A 22447-nucleotide genomic window follows, 5' to 3' on the forward strand; every position below is an offset into this window, starting at 1 on the left:
GAGACAGAGAAAGGTATGTACAAGGAATTCAGTAAATATCTACTTTATAGTTAAAAGTCTGTGGGCATGAGTGCTACAAAACAGTTAAGTTGGTAGTTCATTTTGTGGTCCTTCTCGTCAGTTGCCATTTTGTGTAGCCTCATATTAAATTGTTATGAAAGATTAATCATTTTGGTGACTTGGAACCACTTCCCAGAGGGGCTAATCTAGACTGGCCAGCATGATGATACCTGAATCACCAGTGCGCGCACACAGGAAGATCAAAAATAAACATGATCAAATGGGCTGCTGTAATGACACAAATATATGCAAGTGTGGTGAAGTGCAGACTGTGGAGCACCTGCTCATTTGCTGACTCCTTGGAGAGAGCTGAATGAAGGAGGACCTCACTGCAGCAATAAAAGAGCCATCACCGGTGCACAACTCTGGAAAAACATCTAGTCTGTGACAAGGACACAAGAAAAAGAAATTTTGGTTTCTGAAATAAATGTAAATTAAATCCGTGTGTGTACAGTGGTAGCTGACTGCATCAGCTGCTTATCAAATTGCTATATTTTATCAAGAATAGATCTGCTCTGTCATGGTTTTAATGAAGAAGTTCAAATCTGTTTTGGTGCTTTAAAACATCTGAGGTAAAGGTATTTGTCTTATGTTGGACTGACTGTATATTTGGGGGAGACTAAATAAGCATTTGCTCTTCTGTGCTTCTTTCACCTGTTTTTACTAAAAACCATTTGTCCAACACTTCTTCAAATCATATAGTTGGTCCAATAATATATAAAAAGAAGAAAAATCCATCCCTTGCCTCATTTCCTGCACAATCACAGCTACAATATTTCTACTTTATTTAAAATACTGGCAAGCCTCATAAACACTTGGTAATTCTTCCATAGTGGATAGGCAGAGGGTCCTAAGTAGAGTGCTACAGAGAATAGTATGCAAGCATGGAAATTTTATGGCTACATATATAACCTTTATGTGCTTATTTGTTGTTCCTACTATGCTCCCCAAAAACGCTTTAAAGTTGAGCCTGGCACTGTTCCATTTCCTAAATTAGAAGAGTGGGATTGAACAGGCAATCTTAATGGGAATCATGGAATGGAGTCATAAGAGGTACTGTAGAACGATCTTACATATTACAGAAGATACTGTGGATCATTTTCTTTAAAAAAAAACAAACAAATAGGTAAACAAACCCCACCATGAAGTGTAGGATTACAACAAATACAAAATCATATTTTAAAAGAAAAGTCTAAATATAGTCTCCAGTTCCAACTAAAACCAAAGATCATAGTCCTACAATACGTTCCATATGTTGTGAAACAGCATGTTGGTATTAGAGTATAATTTTCTCCTTATTTTACTTCACAGTCTTAATCTAAATTCTTTTTAAATTGTTATCACTCCTCAGAAACTTTAATCCTTTTCCATTCACAATGCCAAATCATTATTTCTATTGAAACATTTTTGTAAATCCACCTATTTAAAAGATAGTGTTTCACACTGCAGTTTTCAGCTGGAGAGAGAAGAATTAATTTCAATTTTAATTTTCTCTCTCATTACAATAGATGAGGTTTAAAAACAAAGGCTGAAGCTTCTTTTTAGAGCGTACAACTCTGTTTCCATTAGAAGTGAATGGGTTTGGGCACCTCATTTCATAGTTAGATGTGCTGAAAACCCCAGCTTAAAAGTCCTCGTAGCATATCGAGGGTAAAACTTGGGCCATATAGAAGTCAGTTTTCATTGATTTTAGTGGGGCCAGGTTTTCATCAAGGGCGGCATACTGAATGGGTTGGCAACCAGTATGACCTGTCTCTAGATCAGACCAGCAGACATGGCTCATTCACGGCTTCCAGAGTCAGTGTCAGGGCGGGCAAGGGATTTAATGCTGTCACTGCTTGCCCTCTCCTCTATTCCCCAACTCTGCTTCTCCATTGCTGACTGCCAATGATTTTCATCCCCCAAAGCAACTGACAGCCAGAAACTTGGCGGGGGGCAGTGAGTGTAGGGGCATTAACCACTAGGGTGCTGACTGTGCCAGCACAGCAGCACTGGCAGCCACAGTGAGAAGCTCCCACAGGCCAGATCTGGAGGTGGGTCATCTGGACCACAAGAAACAACTGCATGTCAGATGGCCCACCTCTGAAGGCCAGATCCAGCCTGTAGGCCATATGTTTGACACCCCTGATCGAGGGTATGCTCTTTGGACTTTACCATGATATCCCCTATAGTCTGAAAGTTAGCACAAAACAAGTTCTTTGTACAATGATAAATACTTGCTTTAAGTCCCACCCATTGAATCTACTATAGTGTGTACACTGATGGAAGCAAACCACTTAGCATGCCAGTGTCTTTTCATCTATTGCATGATGATAAAACTATTAATGTAAGGCTTTAGTATCTTAATATGTTATCAGAACATTGGCTGGCAACTGAACAGCGAGTAAGTGAACCACTGATTACTTCATTTTCTGCTTTGTGAGTTAATTAAAATGCAACAAGAAATTTGGTTGTCAAAATACTCCTATTTGGTGGCTTGCCAGAAAGAAATTGAATTGCAAGCAACTTTGAGCTGTATTTAATGAGCAACTAATTTCCAGATCAGAAATGGTGGGATTGTGTCAGAAATAAATAAAAGTTGTGAATTCTTGGGCAAGAGATGCAGTTCAAGAACGAGCGTCAGATTTAATTAGGACTGCTTTAGAAACTAAGTCCAAGCCTTCAGGAAGAGCAAGTATACCTTTACCTCATGAATGCAGAGCCTTAGCCCAAAAGCCTTTTTTCTATAACCTTGGGGTTGGGGGGGAGGAAATAGATAAAATGTATTTGCATAACATCTTAAGATGCATGTAATATCTTCAGCTTGGTGTCTGTGATGCAGCATAACACAGGAATGGCACTTCACAGAAATGAAAGAGCCCAAATCAGAGTTAAATTCAGCTTTAGTGGTACAACTTTAGTTTAGCTTTTAATGTTTCTAACTTAACGGTGTTCTGAAATCTTAGGTGATATTTCGTATACAGTTTAAAGCAGAGAGCTATTTAGTCTTTTTCTTTTTTTAAATAGCCCAAAGCCTGCCAAAACAAGGCAATATTTTCCATGGAAAGTATTATACAGGAATGAGGAATGATAGGGCATCAGGTTAATAGCAGAGTGTGTGTGTGTGTGATCTCACTTAGCATCAGGGCTTTTATAGTTGTTAAAGTTACTAACCATTACGGTATAAGAAAGATAAACAAATGGTCTTCAGAGTAGTGCAACTTTGCTGAGAGGAGGCTTTGTTTGGGAAAGCAGAACTTGTTATAGATTTGTCAAGATTGAAAAAGATTTAGTTTTTGGTATGGGATCATCTGTGTCGAGATGTGTTCCTGTACAGTTGATCTGTCAGGTCCATGTCTCTCCTGGGGCTCCAGGGTCCCATTTCTGTGGGACAACATGGGGCACATGCCTGCAGGTGGAAGACCCCCTTTTAGGGTCTGCAACAAGGGGAACCCCACAGGCCAGACAATGTAGCCCTGGATGTTAGATTGCACTAGGGTGCAGTGGGGTTGGGCCATACAGGGCCAGAAGGTTGAGCATCACTGTAGTAGATGATCTTTACCAAACCTCATAGTTCTCTGAGCTATTAAAACTTTTTTAGTTTGCTCTATAACATCTGGGCAAGACAAGGCAGTTTTTTTTCATACTTCTTACAATTCTGAAGATGAATCAAGCAGATTAAAAAATTAGACTGAAAAACAGAAGAGAAAAGGCTCCTGCACAGGAGTTTAGATGCAGCTGAGGGATGACATAAAAGTGGTGTTAGTGCTTGTTTGGGATAGCTAGATTAATTTCCAATGGTGCATTCACAGGTGAATTAGGCAGGCCATCCATCAGGACAGTGACTTTTAGTGTTTGTATAAAAGAAATTGATATGTGCTAAGATATTGTAGGAAGACTTTAGAATTAAAATCTTCATGGAACTGTTCTGTGTCCCTCCACACGAAAAAGTGATGATGACTGAGTCTATGCAGGCCTTAGAGCGAATAAAGTATGTTTTAGAAATCCTTCAAAATGGGGTTCAGAAAACAGTCTAACCCAGGAGTTTACAATTTACAGTGGACTGGATCCAAACCATAAATGTCCAATCTAGCACAGCAAATTGGATCGCACAGACCTGCATCTACACGCTTTTGCTAAGGTGCATTAAATTTAGTATCTCCATTGTGAGGTACTAGAAAAGATGCATTAGTCTATTTTAAAGTGCCTTAGCAAAAGTGCATATTTTTTTAGTGATGCTTTAATGCTCATTAAAATAGTCTAATGTGCATGAAAGCTCATGGTGGCTAGTTTACTTTTGCTCGGTTGATAATTTTCTTAAATATCAAAAGCATACATGTCAGCTATTTATAGGGTCTGTGTGAAGCAAGGCACATCTGAGGGCTCAATTTATTTCCATATTTTCTGCAGAGGTTGAATACTAACGATGCGTCTCAAAGACGGAAAACTGTGGTCCATAATGGAATTTATATAATTTATTTTCTGAAGAGGGGTTAGAATTGTAAAAGAGGATAAGGATTGGATGTTACATAAGCTCTCTGCTTCATTCAGATTGGAAAAAGTCCCTTGTTGTCATTTGGTTTGTTTTAATAAAATTCATCAGAAGTGACAGTAATCCACTAAGAAATACTTCGCAGGTGTTCACACTAGTGCACAGAAAGACAGCTTAGCAAATCTCTGTTTCAGGCATCCCTTTGAATTGTTGAAGCCAGCACTTACTGAAAACTGCTAGTGACTTTCAGGAATATAAGCTGCCTCTATCCTTCTGTTTTATTTTTACAAATCTATTTTGTACCACTCCAGCCTATCAGTTTAGAAGTTTATTTCCTTCCAGTTGAGAAGAACTTTTGCTGCTTAACCCTCCCTGCTGAAAACATAGTATGGTTGCCCTTTACAGTCAGTAAACTGAATTAACAGTGTAAGGCATTGTTGTCCTTCTCACCATTTCCCAATCTGCCATATGATTACACTATCCCCATTAGAATTATTTGTTTGTAAAGACCAGTGTTTTGTCTTTCAGGTTTTGCTGTGGCCCAGTGTATAAACCAGCATAATCCATCTCCACTTTCATCACCATCTCCTTCCAGTGGCAGCGGGAGTACTGGACGGTGTGATTCGATCACAGCCAGCTCAACTTCCACTCCCTCTGCAGCACAGAGTCCATCAGGTATTAAACCACTATTTTCAGCGCAGGCACCCAGGGGTAGGCACTAGTTCATTTTCTGAATTCTTACTGGATTAACTAAACAAAAAAAAGTGTTTCAAGTTGTTACCTTGGTCTTTTACAATAGTGTCTACAAATGAGGTAAATTAGCTTTGTGGACTGCTACGTTCAATGGATGTATTTTGTAGGCAATGATTCTGAACAATAGTTGAATGTCCCCACCATTCTCTATTCCTTACTGGTATGTCTATATGTTCTGTTCATTTTAAATGGGAGTCGTTGTGCATGCACTTACAAAGCATCAATGACATGGAGCCCCAGTGAACTTTAAATGCAGCTGAATGTTTATGCCGAAACATTTGATTACTGTAAAGTGCCTCACTTATATAAAAGCAAGTAACACTTAAATGTTTATGTCTTCTATGTTGTATTGTAACTATAGGGCAAGTAAGATTCATTTTAGCACTGCCATTGAATCTAGGTTATTGCATTTTAAAATTTGGACAGTAATTGAGGATTGTTTTACTTAGATATTTGAGGAGGTTCAGTTATTTAAGTCTTTGGTTGGTGGAGAGGAAGTTCAAAATTGTATGTTAATTATAACTTCCTTTCAAACTTCACAGTGCAAACCAGAGTGCATTGCTGTTCAGTGAGATTTGTTGCATTCCAGTTGAAACTCTTCCATTATTCCACTTATTGTCCAGTATTTGTAGAGCTTTCCACAGTGCCTTGAATTCTGAACATACATTGTGTTGTGATCACTGACACATGCGAGTCAGAGAGCTGCTGAAACCGCAGCTGGGTAAAGTAAAAAAGATCATCCTGAAATAATTTGCATTGAAATGCTTCTGTTTTGTCCCTGCTGCTATCCCAGCCCCATTAGTTTTGAAAACTGGGGTGACTGTTACTTATTCTGACAATAGCCTTAATGCTTGAAACACCTGATGGTCCACTGCTGCTTTGTTTGCCATCTATGGCAATTTCATTTCTTGATATTAGGTCTTAGGTATTCCACTATCAGCTTTCTTATAGATATTCAAATGGATTTACTATATGTACTTGAATCTAAGACGATCTTTTTCCCCACAAATCAACATGGGGGTGGGGAAAGCTCCTTGTCTTAGATGTATGTACAAAGTGGGGAGGTGGAAGGAGCAGGTTGCTGCTGTGGCTCTGACTCTGGCCCTCAGCCTGGGTCCAGGACCAGAGTCAGACCCATGGTGCCTGCCTGTCCCATGCTCCACTTGCCTTCTGCAGCTTATTACCCCCACCCTTACTGTCAGGCGCAGCTTGGTTCCAGCTCAGACTGGGCTCCCTCCTAGGCAGGAGCACATGGCAACTCTATCCCCTGCCCAGCCGGTTAGCAGTACCAGCCAACCTGCTGTGCCCCCTACCTAAGCAGTCAGCAGTGCCAACATTGCTGCAAGGGCTGCACTTCCTTGTGCTGTGCTTCAGGGAGGCAGAGCAATATGTGACAATAAGGTGGAAGGAGGAGAGAGGCAGAGACTGGGAGTAGGGCAGGGGCAGGGGCTGGAGGGAGGTTGGAGGTGGGGGTGCAGGTGGCGAGGGGGCAGGAAGACTACAGGGAGAAGTAGTGGGGGGGCAGAGAGCAAGGGAGCCACCTGACACCCCCTCCCTCCCGCTATCTACCTGGCTACTGCTTTCCCTACTGTAGCAGTGGGAGGACAAATTCAAGGCAACTCTTCATTACGTAGCTTCTATACCTGGAAAATAATAACAAATTTATAAATATTCCATAAATAAAATCTAATTATTGGGAGGTCATGTTAAATTTAGGGTCATCTTAGATTCAAGGAAATATGGTGTTTACTTTTTTTGCAGGAATAATTGGTTTTAAAAATGGGACCTGGGATCCCTTGATTCTTGCTTTTTAACTTCTACATCAATTTAATAAATGCACACAAAATACACTAACAGCCTTATTTCAGCAATTCAGAAAGTATACAAATAAGAGGGATAGAATCAGTTAAGATGCACTAAACACTATGCACATATGGCCAATAAGATTTTCATTAATATAACTGAAGAGTGCCTGTACATTTATTAAACATGTCTGCATGGCTACTTAATCATTGGGTATAGACCCTGCAAATTTACCCTTAAGCCATGTTTAGTTTTTCAATGTCTGATTTCCTGAATTACAGCCTGAGAAAATATTCTACTGACCCTTTGTAAAGTAAGTTGGTAAGCACAGAACAATTCTGGCTCTGAGATACCTAGTTTTGAATGGAAATTTATTACCATTTCCATGTACTAAAACGCCTACAGCATTCTTGGGAAAAAATGTATTTTCTGTACAAAATAATCATTTTTTCAATCAAAATAAAAGAAATTAGCACAAATAAAAGAAATCCTTTGAAAAATATTATTGTCCTCTGAATAATTACTGATTGAACTCTGCTATCAAGAGGGAAAGAGGGTTCCAAAACGAAATGTCCTGCCATCAACCTTAATCCATGTAATCTTTAGCTTTTTCTGCCCATGGTTTCTGAAGTCTTGCACAAGTCACGTAGTCTATAAGGCAGCCAGAAGCAAACCATTTGAAGCTAAATTTAAATTGCCGCCTGTACTTTATCCAGAGACAGCCTGGGGGTCAGTTCATACTATGTAGCTCAGGCAAAACTTTTTGCAAAAAGGACTATTTACTTAAGATGAAGACTTGCATCATCTGTGTAGAGAATTCACAGGTTGTGTTGGCAAGTGATCACTGGCATCAGCTTTCTTAAGAGAGAGAGATAGCAATATCATGCAGATACTGAGGGAGTGAGAAGACGGTAAGATTCTTCAAGACCTTAATCTAGACTCATACAAGGTTTATGTATCTAGGAAATATATGTACTTAGAGTACTTGAAGTGTGAATGTGACCAAGACCAGGCATACTTCAGTATCAAATCTGATTCTTCACAATGGTGGAAAAGCCTTAATTATTCTAATTTTTGTCCCCATTTAAAATCTGGGCTTTGTTACACTGGGTGCTCTACAGACTTGAGGGGAATGAACTAGAAGATTGAAAAAGCTGCAAGTCTACCACAATAAAAAAAAACCCTCAAAATTCTTCTCTAGAAAAAATGAAGTGGTCTTTGCTCACATAGTACTTGCTTACTCTCTCTTATTAATTACTGAATGTTTCTGACTAGATGTGGTCACCCCATTTCCAGCTGAATTATCTAAATTTTTGCCTTGAATCACATTACATACTCATGTTACATAGTAATCAGTCTTGCAAGTTAACGAACTATGACATCCTTGAATAGTTCAGTTTATTGAAAACAGATGTTTGTAACCCTATGAAAAGGGAAAACTCTATAAACTAATGACATCATTTGTAATCTCCCAGAATAAAATCTAGTCATTCAGTATTCTGGCATCTATGCAGTGTTTCCAGTAAGCTTGTATTGATTTTATTTTTGTAATTTAAAATGCCGGATGAGGTGCAGCTTTCCATTGTTAAGTAAAATGTTCATTTTTCAAAGTCTGCACTTCAGAATTCTGCTAGATTACTTATCCTGTTTGAATTACCCACATTAAGTATATGATCCCTGTTCTGGCATACTTTGCAGGTACGGCTTCAAAGTGTCATGTGCTGAAGGAAGGAGTTCTTCCTCCATCTGTCTCCCATAGGATCAGCATTCTACCGAATAGCTTGTAGGAATGGAGTTTTTTCCACATAATCCTTCATAGCATGCAGCTAAAGTGAAAATGGATAAATGAGTCTTTGTACAGTTGATTTAGAGAATAAAATTTTGGACAGAATAAATCAGTTTTATATTGCACAATTAGTAAGTGGTGAACAAAATAGAACTAAAGATCACATGTTCACCAGTTGAGTTGGATAAGGAAGGGCATATCTACTAAACCAGGTGTTTCACCCAGCAACAGTTAAATACCAAAAAGGTCTTTACATAATATATTATGGGTGGTGAGCCAGGGACTTTTTTTTTTTTTTTTTTTTTTTGCTTTGGAAATGAGTTATTTCCTAACATTCATTTGCATTAAGAGGACTCTGCTATTTCCCTTTATAAGGGAGGTCACTACCCTTTTGTTAAACCTCATGCCTACTATGTATATTCCCATCACTGACAGAAGACTGGTTATTTAACTGGGTTCTTATAAACTAAGCGTTTCCAAAGATGCTGAAAGCTATCTTTCTATTCTGTTACATAGGTCTTTAAAAGTATAGCAGTATAGAAAATTGTGGGATAATATTTAGTTCTTGCAATATATCAAATCATTCCTTTAGAAGTGAGAAAGCAGAAGTTATGTACTGTACTGGACGAAAGGAAAGTCCTTTGGAGGATAGATCTGGAAGTGTCCTCACAATACCTAACTGCACTTCTTGCAGGTTGTTTCCTTATTATACTTGTGGTGTTCCTTAAAGTAACATGCCTCCTTGAACAAATGCAGTATGTAAGATGAAAATGTTGTTCTCCTGTTAGTTAGACATTCATCAATGTGCATATACAACAGTGTCTTTGACGTTCATTCTTGAAAAGTGTGGTTTTTATTTGCTTATTCATATCTGCTAAGCTAAGGGATGCGATAGGGAAGTTTTTTACTTCTGTAAATGGAGCGATGGTGTATGTCATTTCATTGTCACACTGTATTTCTGCTATCTTTAAAACTGTATTAAGTCAGAAAATACGATTGGGTTTCTTCATAAGGAATAACAAAAGGACTTGGAAATGCCAATGTAATGGACACTGAGGATTTAGGAAGGCTTTCACTTCCTTGGGCTAACTGCCTTGCACTTGTGGCAAATGTAGTGTTGACAGTAAAAGAAGTAAAATGGAGAGGAGAGTCCTTTTATTCAAAAAAAAAAAAAAAAAGAGTAAATTGCACTCTGATTTGTAGACATCATATATTTCAAAATACTGAGCTCTGAGAGCCTACAGAAGAGCAAAAGCTACCATCTTACAGAAATCATCCCTGTCCCTTCCCTTTGTGATTCAGTAACTTAACCGCAATCATGTTGTTTCAAATCTGTGATGCTAGCAATCTTCTAACTAGGCACAAAAGTACTTTTGTTTTGCCAAAGTTTCTTTTCCTGAACCCTTCTTTTGTGCTAAGAAGTGTCTTTTATTTCTTAACTGCTGGTTGTTACTTCATCTTTTTAAAATGCTGCACTTGGTTTTGTTGAAATCCAAATGCAATATATTACTTTCCCATCTTTGGAACAGAAATAGCAGATGGTCCAATATTGTCATCTTTGTAATTTATTGTTGCAGAGGATTACAATGTTCTTATCTCACCAGAATATGTAAGTCATAGCTCCTGAATAGCATTTTTGAAAGTATTACATGTCTGGTTACATTTGCCTGCCAGTCCTGCTTCAGTATGATTTCAGCAAAACTTCTACTGGCTCCAAAATTGCAGGATCTGGTCATAAATACTGTAAGTAAATGTCCAGAGATATAGGTAGCAATAGAAATTGAATTAATTTTGCTCTTTGTAAAGATTCAGTACATCTAATTGTATTAACATTTTCCTAACTTATCAGGTTCTTGATGTGACTTAAGATAACACTCAGGAATACCAGCAGTTATGAATCTGTCTCTGTCACTTATTCTTGTTGGTACTCTAACATTGCTCCTTTGTATTCATTCCAGTTTCCCTTCCCTGTTCCATTGTTAAAGCCTTCGTATGATATATCACTGTGTTTTCCTCTAGTAAGGTCTGGCAGGAAAGGACGACGGCGGGTGTTTAGTCTGTCGGAGGCTGACAGTCACGGTGGACACTGGGTTTAGGTCTTCAAGCAGCAACTGCAACCGCAACTCACGCAATATCACTTCAGGCAGGTTCCTCCATAAGATTTCAAAGCCCACAACCTTTAATAGAACACAGCTATGATCTATTTCCATACTAACAGCAATGATTTGACTATTACTACAAGCATGACATACAGAATCTAAAACATTATTCATTCAAATACCTTAACTATTTGGCTATATTTGAGGGCATCCTATGTAGGCACAGCAATGACCTACTTCCAAAAGGCTTTCACTAGCAGACTGAGGCAAAACAAGCATGTATTGCCAAAAGTAAAATTCCTTCTTGCACAGAGAGGATATATCAAGTCTCTGCCTCTAGAGCAGCTGTGGCTCCAGTGGAATTCAGTAAGCTTTGATCTCTAGATTGGCTTGAAGGTAAAAAGTGAGCCAGCAGCAAGAAGCTGAGCTTCAGCTCATATGGAACAGAGAAACATTGAACTTAACTCTCTGGGAATTGTCCATTCAACTTTGTTTGAAAATCTTCAAGTCCTGGTCAGATGATGTTGTTATGGAATTATTTCTTCCGGCTTGGCTTCAGAGAGAATAATTAAATATTTGATATGAAGAAGGAAAAAAATGGTCCTCAGAACATTTGTCATTTCCAAAACAAAGCTGTATTTAAATTGGACAGGGCCAAATCAGCCTTTTGCTAGTAATGGAGTGAAAAATAAAAATTGTTGCATTGTTGCTATTGTGTAAGCAACTTTGCTCATTTTAGCTAATGTATTAAGACTCTTTTCACATAGTGTCCTAGTTGTGCTGTAGTTGTGCTGTAGTTGTTTTCTATTTTTGTTTTCCTTCTGTAGTGTGGTGCTGCATGATTTAAGAGATTTTCCTTTAGACTGCATTAGACTTTTCCCTTGCTCTGCTCCTGTTGGTTTCCTTTTTCCAGTAACCACTTTAGTACACTTCTGTTGTTGCAAAGTTGATCTGAGTGGTATCCTGCAATGGTTGATCAAGCCCAGGGCTGCTGAGCACTTTATCGTTCCATTAAATCTCATGGAAATTAAGATCACCCAACACCTTGCAGGATTCAGCCCTTGTCTGCAAACCATAATCACAAGTTTTGCAAATGCATGAGAATTCAAATTAGTATATAATTTTTTTTTTTTAAGTATTTTCTCCATCTTAGCATAGCACACTCAGATTCAGGAGTATGGTATGCCTCAGCAACTGTTGAACTAGCTCAGCAAAAAAGAAATCCCCAAAATGGAACAAAATCTTTTGCATGTGGAAAAACTCTGATTAATATTTTCCCATGGTTATTTGGAAATGTCACATAACATGAGATGAATCTTTCTTTAAAGATACCTTGATACTCTCTGGCATCTTAATTGGTAACCAGACTTAGAGACCTGATAGGAGCTTGACATACAAGAAAGGGATTCTTGTCAGATATCTTCAAAGAAACCATATACCCTATTTCTGAGGCCCCCTCTACACGTCAAGTTAAAAGCGCAACAGGATCAAATGTGTAATTCACACAGTTGCACCTCTTGCCATGCCACATGTGCCTAGAAGTAGATGCAATTGTGGGATAGCACATTAAATCCAATTGTGCTTTATGGCTGGTGCAAGGGAAGCTTAATCCTGGGTTCCCCCTACACTGGCAAGTTTCCACAGCTGGGAGCCCCATGCACCCCAGTTGAGGGGTTCACAGCCATAGTGGGTCCCCATGCATCCCTGGCGCTGGTGGATCACTGCTGCTGTGACCATCTCCCCACCTTAGAGATGCAGGGAAACCCCCAGGGCTCAAGGATTGCCACAGGAGTGGCCCCCCTCCCTTCCCCCCAACCTGTGTCCTGGGGGTGCAGAGAAATGCCAGGGGCCAGAGGATCATGGCTGCAGAAGTCCCTGGGGCTTGGGGTACAGAAAACCTCCAGACCTCGGGGATCACAGCTGCTGGGATCCCTAGAGCTCAGGGTCTGGACCTTGGGGTTTGCAAGTACTGGGATCTGTAGAGCTCGGGGATTTTGCTCTGGGCATGGTGAATCCCTGTGGCTGGGAGCTCTGGGAGCTTATGGGACTCCCAGCTGCAGGGCAGATATTGCTATACATGCAAATTAAAGCTCAAAAGCAACCAGCTATGAAGTTGACACACAAAAGTACACATCTTCAAGGTCTAACTTTATAGTTGGCTGGGGCTTTTATTGTGCGATAGCTACTTTGCACATGTAGCTGCTCTCCAGGTAGTTGTGCAATTAACCACTTAATTGTGCAATACGTGTAATGTGTAGAGGGGGCACGCGGTATTTTCAGCTCCACCAGAAGCAGAAATTATGACGAGTCTTGCATGTACCATCCAGTTTCATAGACTCTGGAGGTTTGGTTTAGGTGCAGATACGTAGGTGCTTTGCATGCTTAACTGCCCGAGTTCCAACCGTTTTGAAATTTGTGCCTATTGGATTCTCTCGCTGTTGAAATTAAGTACAGTAGCTTTGGCAGTACTTCTGAGGAACATTCATGTAACCTCCTTTTCCATCAAAGTGACACTGATATCTATCATACATATGTATGGAATATTACAGATTTATATGCTAAGATATTGTATAGTCTAGTTTTTTCCTAATGCCCTCATTCAGGGGTCAGCAACATACAGCCTGTGGGCCAGGTCTAACCCATGGAGTCAGAAGGCTTTGCCTCTGCCCACAGCTGTGCTGGGGCTAGGCAGCAGGGAGCTGTCCCCTCCTCACCACTGCATTTCCTTACCTGCCGCTTCCTGGTTGCAGTGTGGGCGTAGCCTCCATAAGGGCACCCAGGCTGGGCAGTGTGTGAAGCAGTAGCAGTGCTGCTGTAGTTTTAAGCAAAGCTGGCACAGCTCCTCTCTAGCTGGAATCCCAGCTGAGTAGTGGGGAGCTGTAGAAAATGGTGCCAGCACAGCTCCCGTATGCCTGGTCCCTCGTGCACAGGTGCAGACCAACACCTGTTTCCATTGGTGTCCTGCTGAACCAGTGCCAGACTGAAGCTGGGTTGTTCCAGTCCACAGCTTGAAATGGTTGCTGGCCCCTGCTCTTATTAGTTCTGTTGGTTGACAGAGAAAAATCAAATGATTCTTATGTTAAAATGTTGAGTGCCTCCCAAATACAAAAATCTTAAATTATGAGCTTTTTATAATCATATAGATGCAGATCATATGGCTTAAATTAATGTAAGCTATTGATTTTCAATAGAGAAATCAAACTTTTGTCATGTTAGTACTGTAGCCCTGGTACTGTCATTCATTGTCTCCCCGTTCCTAAGAATATTTTTTCACTAATCCATAGTTAGCATTGGCAGTTGCCCTGCCTGGCTGCAGCAGTTTTTTCATCACTACCCTTAGATAGTTAGCACTACAGTAAAGGAAATAAGTTCAAGGGTTACTAATGGGTTATGAAAATTAAATGATGAGAGAGAAATTTCTTCTATCAATAACAAGTGGTGTAGAAAATACAAAATATTTTTGTAAATTCTATTTTAAAATCCTGTAGCCAGACTACTTCAAGGGCAGACTGTATTTGTACTGCTCATTTTCAGTTCTATTTTCTAATCATTTCTCTGAGCTTCTTTTTCAGAGTTTTGAATAGAAAAATGTATTTCTTAGTTTTGGACGCCTTCCAGAAAGCATTATTTTCCACCATTTATTTCTTCCATTGAAGCATATAAAAAGTGACAGTCATTTTAAACATTTATTATGCTATACTGCTTCAGACCTTCTATACAATATTTAAAATTAAAGAATGTGCTTTGCTTCTCAATAATATGATATTAATTCATAAAAATATATAGGTTTATATCAAAGGTTCTATGTGGGGATAAATGCATAAAATTAAAACAAGACTAGAACTAGAAAGTAAAGGTGTTTTTTTTTTTTTAATGGATTTTTTAAAAGGAGTTGCAGCACACGATTTACATTACACTCTGGGCATGTTTGCACATGTGCATTTAATGCGCATTAGCCCAATATAAGGCACATTAAGGGTGTAGACGCACCTTCTGTGTGCAGAATATCACTGACTGATGCACTGCATCTACCAAAATGACTAATATACCTCACACCTAAATTTTAGTAATAAGCATTTTTAACGTATTAAAAAGTTTCATGTTGGGGATTACTGAAAAAAAGGGTGAAAATTCTGGACCTGATAGCTTTTACTGTTACATATCAAAAACCACAGTCATTCAAACTGTTGCACCACTATAGAATGAACTGCTGGTTGGACTTTATTAAAATGTTGTTTTCATTGGAATTCAGAGAAACTGCATGTTCAGATTTTCTTAGCACTTTTTCGCTCATGCAGTTCTTGCATCATTTCCTCTATTACCCTGTACCATATTCTCATCAAAGCCTTTCTGCAGCTAATGGGAAAGATCTTCAAAGTTATTTTGCATAAGCATTAGCTATTAGAAGACAGCCAAGGTAATACCTTGTTGGAGGCAAGATTTTTTTCTATAATTTATATTGATTTTGCTTTTTTTAAAGGAGAAGCTGTCAACAAATGTGAAATTAAGTGTTTTTTCTGAAGTGGAAATATGCAGTTTGGAGTCTTGTTACAGAATTATGTAAAAACCATACATCTCATCCATACCTCAAACCATTGATTTTCCTCTCTTTGGTGTGACTATTCTTATCTTTTCATTACATTCTACACTTTGTTTTTCCTTGTTTTGCCTTAAGTTTTACATGTTCTGTTTTTACAGGATTTACTGGCACCCTACTGAAAATGTATTTCAAGATATGGATTAAAACATAGCCCTTTGGGACTCTTTTGTTCACTACAGTGCCTTGAAAATAATTCTGGAAGTGCCTTGAACACTTGAACATATGCTAACTGTTCATCTTGTCCAAGAAGAGAGACATGAAAATAGTTTCTTATAAAGTGGACACTTGTCCATTATGCTAATCTGAAGTAATGCATATTGCCTGCCCAGGGGGAGTGTTTTATATGTAGGACAAAAGCCAGATATCTTTGCACCTGTGCAATATTCTTTCAATCACATTAACACTTTATATGTTACTAACGTATGGTTTTTAAGAAGAATTAAAGTAATGGTAGATGTTAAAATGGGTTTTCTTTTTGTGGTAAATCCTCTACCATAATACTGAAAGAGCTTTCCAGGTTAACCCCGTAGTATAAGGCAGGGTAGATTTGTATCTTATAGGGCAGGGGTGGGCAAAATGTGCCCCAGGGGCTGGATGTGGCCAGCTAGACCATTCTTTCTGGCCCCCGGGGCCCCTAAAAAATTTAGGAAATTTAATATTTATCTGCCCTGGGCTGCCTGTCATGTGGCCCTCTATGGCTTGCCAAAACTCAGTAAAGCGGCCCTCTGCCCAAAATAATTGCCTGCCCCTGTTATAGGGTAACTAAATCCCTGTCTCCCTGCACACTATTTCTTCAGTACTTAGGAGCACCAGAGTGCAAAAGGAATAAATGCAGGCTTGCATGCTTGCCCTAAGGCCCTGAAGAGTTAATCTCTTTTCTGTTCTTCTCTGGCTGTTTTCCCCTGGTTGAATTCTTACTAAATTTAGGATTTGGTAGTAGACTGTTTAGAAGTTTGACTGCATCACAAGTTCACTAGAATCAGGTTTCTTCATGGGAAATTGAACTGAACTCTTCTTTTTCTTTTCAAAGAACTTCTTTGTGTGAGCTTACATCATTGTCCTTAGATAAACCTTAGCCTTTCTTTTCTATTCTCTTCCACTTCATCCCACCAAGAATATTATTGATGTTACTGTCACATTTCATTAACTATTTTTTTTTACCCATTTTTAGTATTTAATAATTATCCCTAATGTGAAAAACTTAGACCAGGCATTTCATGTTAATATAGCTACGTAGTTCCAAGATTTTTTTCATAATTATAAAAGGGTAAATGCATAAGCATATTGCTTCATAGATCATTGTCTTCTGCCTGAGTTTTCCTTAAGTATTTATCAAGAAGCCTTACTTTAGTGTGTATAACATGAATTGAGCACAACTTTAATGTTAATTCTTTCCTAATGCTTTCTTTAATAGATGACTCTTCAGCTCCTGAGCAGCCTCAGATGAACTTCTCCAGTCAGGTGATGTTGGTTCAGGAAACCCTTTCATCTGTCTCACAATTTGGAAAAAACCCTGTAAAGACCAGTGAAGTAGAAACAGCAAACTTATCCCCTAGCTTGATTCCTGCCCAACAGCCCACCATATCACTAATCTCAGATGACAATACAGATGCACTGAGCGTAGAGTCACTTACACTGGTCCCACCAGTTGATCCACACAGCATTCATACTTTCAACTGCATTCCTCAGTCTTCTTTGCAGTCAGAAGTTTGCAGAGTGACAGAGTTAGAAGAGTGTTCTGGCCAGAGTCAGCCAGCAGCCCATGATGAGCAGTGAAGAGAAGGCAACTGATATTTTTCTTTGGCAGGGCTGATGAGACTTAACAAGCCTCAAAGGCCAGATGATCCACAAGTAGAGGCCCTCTGATAAATAGCTCTAAATTTAAGGTATGGGCAGCTTTTTTAAATAAATATTCAGCATTTTTAAGTTGAAAGAAATCTGGTTAGATTTCCTGGCATGATACTTCCTGTTCTTATATAAAAGCAAGAGAAACTGACTATGAAAGGTACTTCAGAAGTATCTAGTTTCTTCATACTACTTCATGAACCATGTTATCTGCAGAATCTGTACTGTATTATACTGAAGTGAAGAAACCTCATTAGGATGCCTTGGCTTCATGATATTTTATCACCGCTTCTCTGAAAACAGGCACGGTATTTCTAGAAAAAAAATATATAGTACAAGAGATGCTGTTTCTATTTGAGACATTTTCTAAATTGTTGTTCTCCAGCTTTTGAAAGTTTGGCACGGGCTGTATTAAAAAAATCAGACTTGGCTATTTTCAGTATTGTATTCAGAAGATTGTAAACTTTATTATTGTGTCTGCTGTGTGTATTATTTATTTCAATGTTTGAGTCACAACAAGATCCATATCTATCAAAGATATTTTTAATTGTAAACATAACTCTGTTTGGCTTAACAATTAAAAGTCTTATTCAGGTTAATAAAAAGGGATTTTTGAGTAGTCTCATGTACTTTTGTTGCAGAATTATCTATATGGGAATGTGAAATACTTTAAAATGCAGAATTTCTACAGTATAAGTGATTGCTTTAGTTTTTGTTCTCTTCTGACAGTCAAATTGCAACACAGCTGAGGTATGATGAAATCACTTGTGAGAAGAAATAAGAGCTTTTATTTCATCCTACATGATTTTTTTCTAAGTTTCCGTCTCCAGTGCGACAGGAAAGCACCTTGTACAACAAACTATACTTGCTTTGGAAGGGTGAAATTCAAAAGGGAAGGCATTGATTTTTCTGTCTAACCCCAATCAGTCATTGATGTTAATCAGATGAAACTCTTGAATGTGATCTTGACCTGATGGCTGCCCGTTTTTGCGTGTAAATCATAATACTGAAAATATTGAAGACTTTGGGTAGTATAAAAATCAGCAGTGGTTTGGCATGTTCTTTGTTGAGTTAATTCATACTCTAATGGAATTCAAGTTTCCTCCTGATTGTTAATTTAAAGTGGTAGTAAAATTTTCAAGGAGTAGTTATTGCTCCATAGATCACATTAGAAATCCTCCCAAGCTCTCAAAAGTTAACAGCCATTTGTTTCACTCTTATTTTATCCATCAACACACACAATGTGTCAGATCCTGTCCTCACTGAAATCAGGAAGAGAGCTTGATTTCAGTAGTAATATAACTGGATTCCATACTTATACATTTTAAGTATCTGTGTCTATATTCAGACTCGCCCTACAGTTTACATCTGTCCAACTCTTAGTGAAGGAATACATAAGCTGGATGTTGTTGTTTTTTTTAAGTTTGTATTTTTGTGTGACACCAGATAGTCCTAAGTGTATATGTGATTTCATTTTTTCAATGTGTTTTCTTTATGAATTAGATTACTGTTGACAAAATGTATAAAGAATGTCAGGAGTTGTGGCAGATCAAGTCAGTTTTCACTCCAGACTCAGCTTTTGTATACTGTCCTTTTGAAGCCCATCGGAATAAACGGGAGTAGGCATTGAACTTGTGTAATGAAAGGTCTGATTCTACAAGTGTGATACAAACCCCAAAGGAAAGGAGAGTTGGGGGGTTTTGTTGCTGTTTTCAAAGGTGGGGCCAGACAGATCAGAAGATAGCACACCCATATTTTTTAGGCCATTCTTAGGGTATATTCACAGGAATGTTGCTGTATCTAAAATTCATCAAAAATATAGTAATTAAAATGAAAATACAATAAAATAAATGTCTGCTGGCATGGCTCTGTAGGTTAGGGGTGTGGTGAGGAGTGGTCTCTAAAGGCACGGACAGATGTGCAGGTCCCTGCTCTAACTCATGGCACTTTACATAAAGCCGCTGCTGGCTTCCCCCTCCCCCCTACCTTCCTGCTGATAGCCCCAGGGCTGGAGCTGGAGCTGGAGCTGGAGCTGGAGCTGGAGCTGGAGCTGGAGCTGGGCTGCATCAGCCCAGCCCTGACTGCACGTCAGATTAACCCTGGGGAGCACAAGTTCCATAAGGTGCTCTAAAGTAGAGCACTTCATCTGATACCTCATTTGAGGATGGTTTATTTTTTCACGCGATCAGCCACTTTAAAAGCTGTCTGCAGCTGTGCACATGTCATAGCATGGCTATAGAGTGCTTTCAAGGGGATGCTTCCGCGAAAAATATAACTTCTGTCTGCACCCAAATACATTTGTGCTGGCTAAAGCCCCTATATGTAGTTAAGTTTGCAGAACTGCTTTTGCCAACATAAGTTGTACCCAGCCTCTGAGTGTCTGCTGGCATAGCTATAAGTATACATCATAAATCCATCCTGCATGACTAAATTACTGTATCATGCAAACAACTAATTGTTCAGGCATCTTAATTCTAATATTAAGATATATTAATAAAAATTGGCAATGCTTAATGCTGCCTTAGGGGAGTTCACATGGTAGAATTCCAGGAGGTACTGAAATATCAGTGGTTTGAAAATCTCTTCATCTCTTTACTGTTACTCATCTGCTATTCCTTGAAGAGAATTGTATCTGTCTTTCTCTTATCAGAAAAACTTACAAGCTACTTCCTCAGTCCCTTTCACTGTAAAAAGGAAGCACAACCAAGAAAGCATTAGCACATCAGCCACAAATTAATTTTCTTATAAACAAAAATTGATTGAATCAGTGTGACCTCACTGTTTTCTTAACAGATCAAATGGCAAGTTGCTAGTTGCAATGTTCTCACAGATGTGGGGCTGGACAAGAATTGTTATAGAAACAGCACATTCTCGTACAGCCAAAAACAAAACACTGAATCTGAAATCACTCAAATACTGTGGACAAAGCCCTATGAATTATTCTTCTCTCGTGGACAAGGCAAGCCAAAGGAGTCAGTGGCATATCGAACATATCTTTTACCCTTTCCTAGCCCATGGGTTTCATGTTACAGATTTGATGAAACAAGATGTTACGATTTTAATGCGAGTTATTTACCCTTCCTCAGACTTGTTCCATGCTTTTTCCTTTTCTTTCCACCCCAATGTTCTTCTCCTAGTCTAAATACTTTTCAGTGAATAGAAAGACCGAACTTTAGAATTTGGGAGGGGCGAAGCCTGGATTAATATTCACAGTTTAGGTAGCAATTCGTGTAAATCCTATGCATGGCAGCGAGAGAACAGAGAATGGCAAAATCAGCAGCAGCCAGAAGGTTTTAAAAGGTTTTATAATTTTTTTAATTAAGCAATAGGATGTGATTAGATGCCATTCCAACACTGTTGTGGAAAGTGACCTTGGACGATTACTTTCAACCATTCAAGAAATTCAGTAGTTGCCCTGTAATTGAGTGTAATTTTGCTAATAGGAGTTGGATTTTATTTCTAAAATAAGGGAAACTAATAAAAGCATATGTGTAGGTTAGCTAGCAGTCCATTAGATCAAATAATTTTGAAGCCATTTCATAAAATTCAAACTTTACCCATGTTTGCTGTAATATGAGTTTCCTGTGATCTTTTATAGTCAGTCTGATGTTGCTGTAAGCACTTGTTCTTACTGGTAAATAAGTATGAGTAACCTAATTTGTAGGTTACCTACAACCTAAACCAAAGTGCACTTGTCAAAGTGTGAATGCAGGTTGCAGCCTTTTTATTATATGGTGATATGCAGCATTCAGTGTTTTCATAATAGGTTCCCCAGTTATTAACATGGATTAGCAAAATTCTAATATAATGAATTAAAATATTTGACTTCTGTTCAAAACGTATTTTTAAACCATTCCAATGATTGTCTGGTTGGTCTGTGCATGTCATGTAATACAACAAATGAGTCTGTGTGAAGTTCTTTGATTTAACTAAGCAACCACACAAGGCTTAATGAGTGTAAGTAAAGATTAATGGTATTTGCTTAATTGAAATTGTCTTTTGAAGAACATTATAGGAAGTTAAATACGGTACAGGCTGGTACATTGTGTTCTCACCATTGGCTTAAGATAAGGAGTCCTTTGAGTTTTATTCTTTTCTGCAGTTGGCCTTGAGATAGTCCTTTACACTATTCCACAGTAATGCTCAGGTGTCAATGACTGTGCAAAAGCTGAGATGGAGAACATTTGGCTCTGTGCATAAATGGTCCTTACCTTGTATGTAACTTTTACAATAAGGACTAATTGCAACTGAAATATTTATAGTGCACATGAAGACAATTTAGAGAAGCCAGAACTGAGTAAGGCTTTACTTTCTGCAAATGATGGATGATTCCCTTGAAGCCCTGAAAGCCTGGCTTTTCCATATAACTGTATTTAAATCTAAGACAACTTTTGAATTTCAAACAGCCTCCAGATAATTAGATTCTAGACATAGGAAAAGTATGCAGTTGTTATAAATTTCCATGTAGAAAATCTTATTCAAAGATTGTCTTAAATTTTTCCCCCTCACTGCTGCTGCGGGGAAAGTGTTAGCAGGGAGGAGTCAGAAGACCCTGCCACCCGCCCTCCACCCCCCCTGCTTTGGTGTCTGTGCCTCTACCATGTGCTCCATGCCCCAGGCCAGAGAGGGGCAGGAGCCAGAAGAATGACTAAGGGTAAGCAGTGGGGAGGGAGAAGGTGGCAGTAGCTGCAGCTTGGACTCTGACCCAGAGGCCAGATCAGAGCTGGAGCCAGAGCTAGAGCGATAGCTGACAAAATCCTCTGCCTTTTACTCAAATCCAAGATGGGGGACTTTTTACCCCATGTTGAATGGGGGGGGTCCCCTATCTTGGATTCAAGTAAATACAATATCATGTAACTGTCTTTGAAACCATTGCATCTTCAAGGAACCCCAGAGGAGTATTGCCTCTTCAGGGCATAATTTAAAACCTTTTTACCTGCAAAGATTTGGCTTTGTGACTTTTATTATTTAATTGGGCTGCAAACATTTTGCTTTATTTCATACCATTTTGCAGCTTAGAGCATATATTG

The 22447-nt window shown here is 38.8% G+C and overlaps 1 protein-coding gene across 5 annotated transcripts in view; it reads left to right on the forward strand.

Moving 5' to 3' along the window:
* Positions 1–18042, forward strand: part of CLEC16A (C-type lectin domain family 16 member A) — a 170178-nt gene extending 152136 nt beyond the window's left edge. For 2 of the 5 annotated variants that reach the window (XM_019540105.1, XM_019540108.1), the window contains exons 22-24: positions 5060–5206; positions 10897–11016; positions 16987–18042. In XM_019540105.1, the coding sequence (XP_019395650.1) occupies positions 5060–5206; positions 10897–11016; positions 16987–17348 (629 nt within the window). In that variant the 3' untranslated portion in view covers positions 17349–18042. Of the gene's footprint in view, positions 1–5059; positions 5207–10892; positions 11017–16986 lie in introns of all 5 variants that reach the window. The other 3 variants (XM_019540107.1, XM_019540112.1, XM_019540109.1) reach the window with 2 other exon arrangements.
* The last annotated feature ends 4405 nt before the right edge of the window (positions 18043–22447 follow it).

This window comes from Crocodylus porosus, unplaced genomic scaffold (assembly GCF_001723895.1).
Source record: "Crocodylus porosus isolate Cpor-Errol unplaced genomic scaffold, CroPor_comp1, whole genome shotgun sequence".
Lineage (NCBI taxonomy): Eukaryota > Metazoa > Chordata > Crocodylia > Crocodylidae > Crocodylus > Crocodylus porosus.